General features: G+C 62.4%; 1 protein-coding gene across 1 annotated transcript; it reads right to left on the reverse strand.

The window, feature by feature from the left end:
• Positions 1 to 282: 282 nt before the first annotated feature.
• On the reverse strand, positions 283 to 1722 carry Foxg1 (forkhead box G1). The gene has a single exon (XM_050138916.1). It carries the CDS (start codon positions 1720 to 1722, stop codon positions 283 to 285), a length of 1440 nt encoding a protein of 479 aa, XP_049994873.1.
• Between the last annotated feature and the right edge of the window lie 1576 nt (positions 1723 to 3298).

Below are 3298 nucleotides of genomic sequence, written 5' to 3' on the forward strand. Positions count from 1 at the left end.
ATAGGCTTGTCAGGTTTGAATGAAATGGCAAAGCAGTCACTATTTAGATACACATTCTACTATAATTTGACGTCCAAACCTTATATTCTACAATGTATTCTCCCACATTGCACCTCGCTGACACTCCACACCTTGTTAGAATAGTAAACAATCCTAAAGACTGAACAAACGTACAGAAATGGGGGGAGGGCTTAATAAAAAATACCTGGACTTATTTTTTTAATTATCATTTACAATGCAAATGTGTGTAAAACGTTCACTTACAGTCTGGTCCCCGGGATGTTAATGTATTAAAGGGTTGGAAGAAGACCCCTGATTTTGATGTGTGAAATAATCAGACAGTCCCCCGGACAGTCCTGTCGTAAAACTTGGCAAAGAGGGTCTTAAGGACTCACAGGGCAGGGTCGAGGGGGCCTGCGGCGACGTAGAGGAGGACGCGGCCCGGGCGCTCATGGACGTGCTGGTCTGCGAAGTCATTGACGGGTGCGGGACGTGGGGGAAAAAGTAACTTGTCTGGCCCGCGAGCAGGTTGACGGAGCAGGGGTTGAGGGAGTAGGTCCCGGAGCAGGGCACCGACAGGCCGCAGGGCACGGAGGCGGCGAGCGCAGCGGCCGTGAGGTGGTGTGTGGCGTACGGGATCTCCCCGTTGACCAGCCGGTCCACGCTCAGCCCGTTGGCGGTCGAGAAGGAGTGGTTGTTGCCCAGCGAGTTCTGAGTCAACACGGAGCTGTAGGGCATGGGGTGGCTGGGGTAGGCCGACGTGGTGCCGTTGTAACTCAAAGTGCTGCTGGCGCGGGGGTGGTGCAGGGACAAGAAGGGCGACATGGGCCAGTAGAGGGAGCCGGCGCGGTCCATGAAGGTGAGGCCGGTGGAGGTGAGGCGCGCCCCGCGCTTGAAGGCCAGCTTGGCCCGAGACGTGGTGGAGCGGCGTCGCAGCTTGCCGGTCGTGCCGCCGATGAACACGTCGTCGCTGGACGGGTCCAGCATCCAGTAGTTGCCCTTGCCCGGGTCGTCGTAGTGGCGGGGTACCTTCACGAAGCACTTGTTGAGGGACAGGTTGTGGCGGATGGAGTTCTGCCAGCCCTGCTTGTTCTCGCGGTAGTAGGGGAAGTTCTTCATGATGAACTCGTAGATGCCGTTGAGCGTCAGGCGCTTCTCCGGGCTCTGGCGGATGGCCATCATGATGAGCGCGTTGTAGCTGAACGGCGGCTTCTCGTACTTGCCGTTCTTCTTGTCGCCCTCCTTGCCCCCCTCCCCGTCCTTGCCGCCCTCGCCCGCCCCCTTCTTCTCCTCCCCCCCGGCACCCGCGCCCTTCTCCTTCTCGTCCGGTCCGACGGGCGCCAGCTCGGCCGGCCCACCGCCCGGTTCGCCTTTGGCTCCCAACGCGTCGGCCTTGGCCCCGTCCAGGGCGGCGGGCGGCGGGAGCAGAAGCGGCTGTGGGCCCTTGTCGTCGTCGGCTGCCGGGGCGCCTCGTGCCTGCGGGGGCTGCGGGGCCGGGGGCGGCTGCTGCTGTTGCTGGGGAGGCGGCGGCGGCTGGGGCGCGGGCGGCGGCGGGTGGTGGTGGTGATGATGATGATGGTGATGCTGGGGGTGGTGGCTGTTGTGGTGGCCGTGGCTCGCGTGGTGGTTGTCGTTCTGGACGGCCTCGGGGACCAGGCTGTTGATGCTGAACGAGGACTTGGGAATCATTTTCACCTCTTTCCTATCTCCCATGTCCAGCATCACCCAGGCGTCGGGGGGCGGCGGCGGCGGCGCGGTAGCCGGGTAGCGGCGCGGCGGGCGGCCGGTGGGTTCGAAGCGGGGCGCGGGGGGAGCAGGCGGCGGCGGCGGCGGCACTGAGCGCTCCGGCAGCAGCGCAGTTGGACCGCAGGCTCCGGCGCTGGCAAGGCATGTAGCAAAAGCTGCAACCACCCCTCAAGAATTAGAGAAAGCGAGAGAGAGTGAAGAGAGAGAGAGAGCGGGGGGGGGGGAGAGAGAGAGAGAGAGAGAGAGAGAGAGAGAGAGAGAGAGAGAGAGAGAGAGAGAGAGAGAGAGAGAGAAAAAAAAAAGAGAGAGAGAGAGAGAGAGAGAGAGAGAGAGAGAGAGAGAGAGAGAGAGAGAGAGAGAGGAAAAAAAGCAAGAGGCAGAAGCAACCCGCCGCCCGGGGTGCAGCGCCCCGCTCCGTTCCGCGCCCGGCCTCCCCCTCCCCCGCTGCCTCCTCCTCCTCGCGCCGCAGCAGTCACAGCAGCAGCAGCGGCAGCCCGAAGGGGGGGAGAGCCGGGCGGCGGGCGGGCGCGTCTCGGAGCGGCCGCGGCGAGGCTGGGAGACAGCGATCGAGGCGGCTATAGCCACAATTAATTTTCCGAGCTACAGGCGCACACTAGGGCTGTAAAAAAATTTTTGGTTTAACCTTTCCTACCGCTGCACCAATCAGAACCGGCGGCGTGCGGGAGCGTCTGGCTGGCCGTCGACCAATCGGCGGTCCAGGGCCCGCCCACCCCCGCCCCGCCCCAGACCCGCCCCCTGCGCCTGCCCCCTCCGGGTGGCGGGGCCGGGGCCCCGGAGCCGCGCGGGGATCGGCGGGAGCTCGCCCACCCGGCCAGGATTAGCGCGGGGCGTGCGACCCGAGCCCCGGCCGCTTGCCTGCGGCCTCCTCCCTGTATGGGATTATTTTCCTTTGCGCGTCAATATTTATCCTTATTGATTAAAGTTTGTATCCAATTTTGTCTCTAAGAGCGGGGGCGCGGCGGAGGGGCGAGCTGTGAGGGTGCGGGAGAGGGCGTGAACCTTAGAGACGCAGCAGCCCTGGAAGCGCCCTGGGAGCCGACGGGCCAGAGGCCCGGGAGAGCCGGGTTTTGGGGGAGCCTAACCTGGGATCTGGGGCGGGGGCGGCCGCGGCCAGGCCGGTACTTACTGGTTGCTGAGGCCCTCGGCGAGCTCGGCCGCGAAGTGGGGCTGAGGGCGGCGTGCGGGGGCGGCCTTCCGGGCGGAGAGCTGCCCAGCGCGAACACAGTACCAAACAGTCCCGAAATAAAGCAGGTAACACGTGCGCGCTCCGTATGTCTCTCTCCACGCCAAGATCCGCGCTCACGCGCGGGTGACCGTGTGACGGTTTCTCCTCGGCACTCCACCTCTTAAGCTTCTAGGCAGTATTGGAAGCCGGTAGCCGCGATCGATCACCCTGGAAATATTTTCATTTCGCTTGACATTGAAAAAAATATGAGAGTGGGCGTCTACTTCCTTTTTAAAAAGGAAAAAAGAAAAATCCTATGTTTGCTCCTTTACCCCCATTTCACAAATGCTTTCTTTCTTTAAAACC

This window comes from Alexandromys fortis, unplaced genomic scaffold (genome assembly GCF_014885135.2).
Source record: "Alexandromys fortis isolate MF-2015 unplaced genomic scaffold, M_Fortis_MF-2015_v1.1 scaffold_35, whole genome shotgun sequence".
Taxonomy (NCBI): Eukaryota; Metazoa; Chordata; class Mammalia; order Rodentia; family Cricetidae; genus Alexandromys; species Alexandromys fortis.

Coding starts and splice junctions, on each gene's coding strand:
- Foxg1 (XM_050138916.1), bottom strand. CDS start 1,722: ATGCTGGACATGGGAGATAGGAAAGAGGTGAAAATGATTCCCAAGTCC.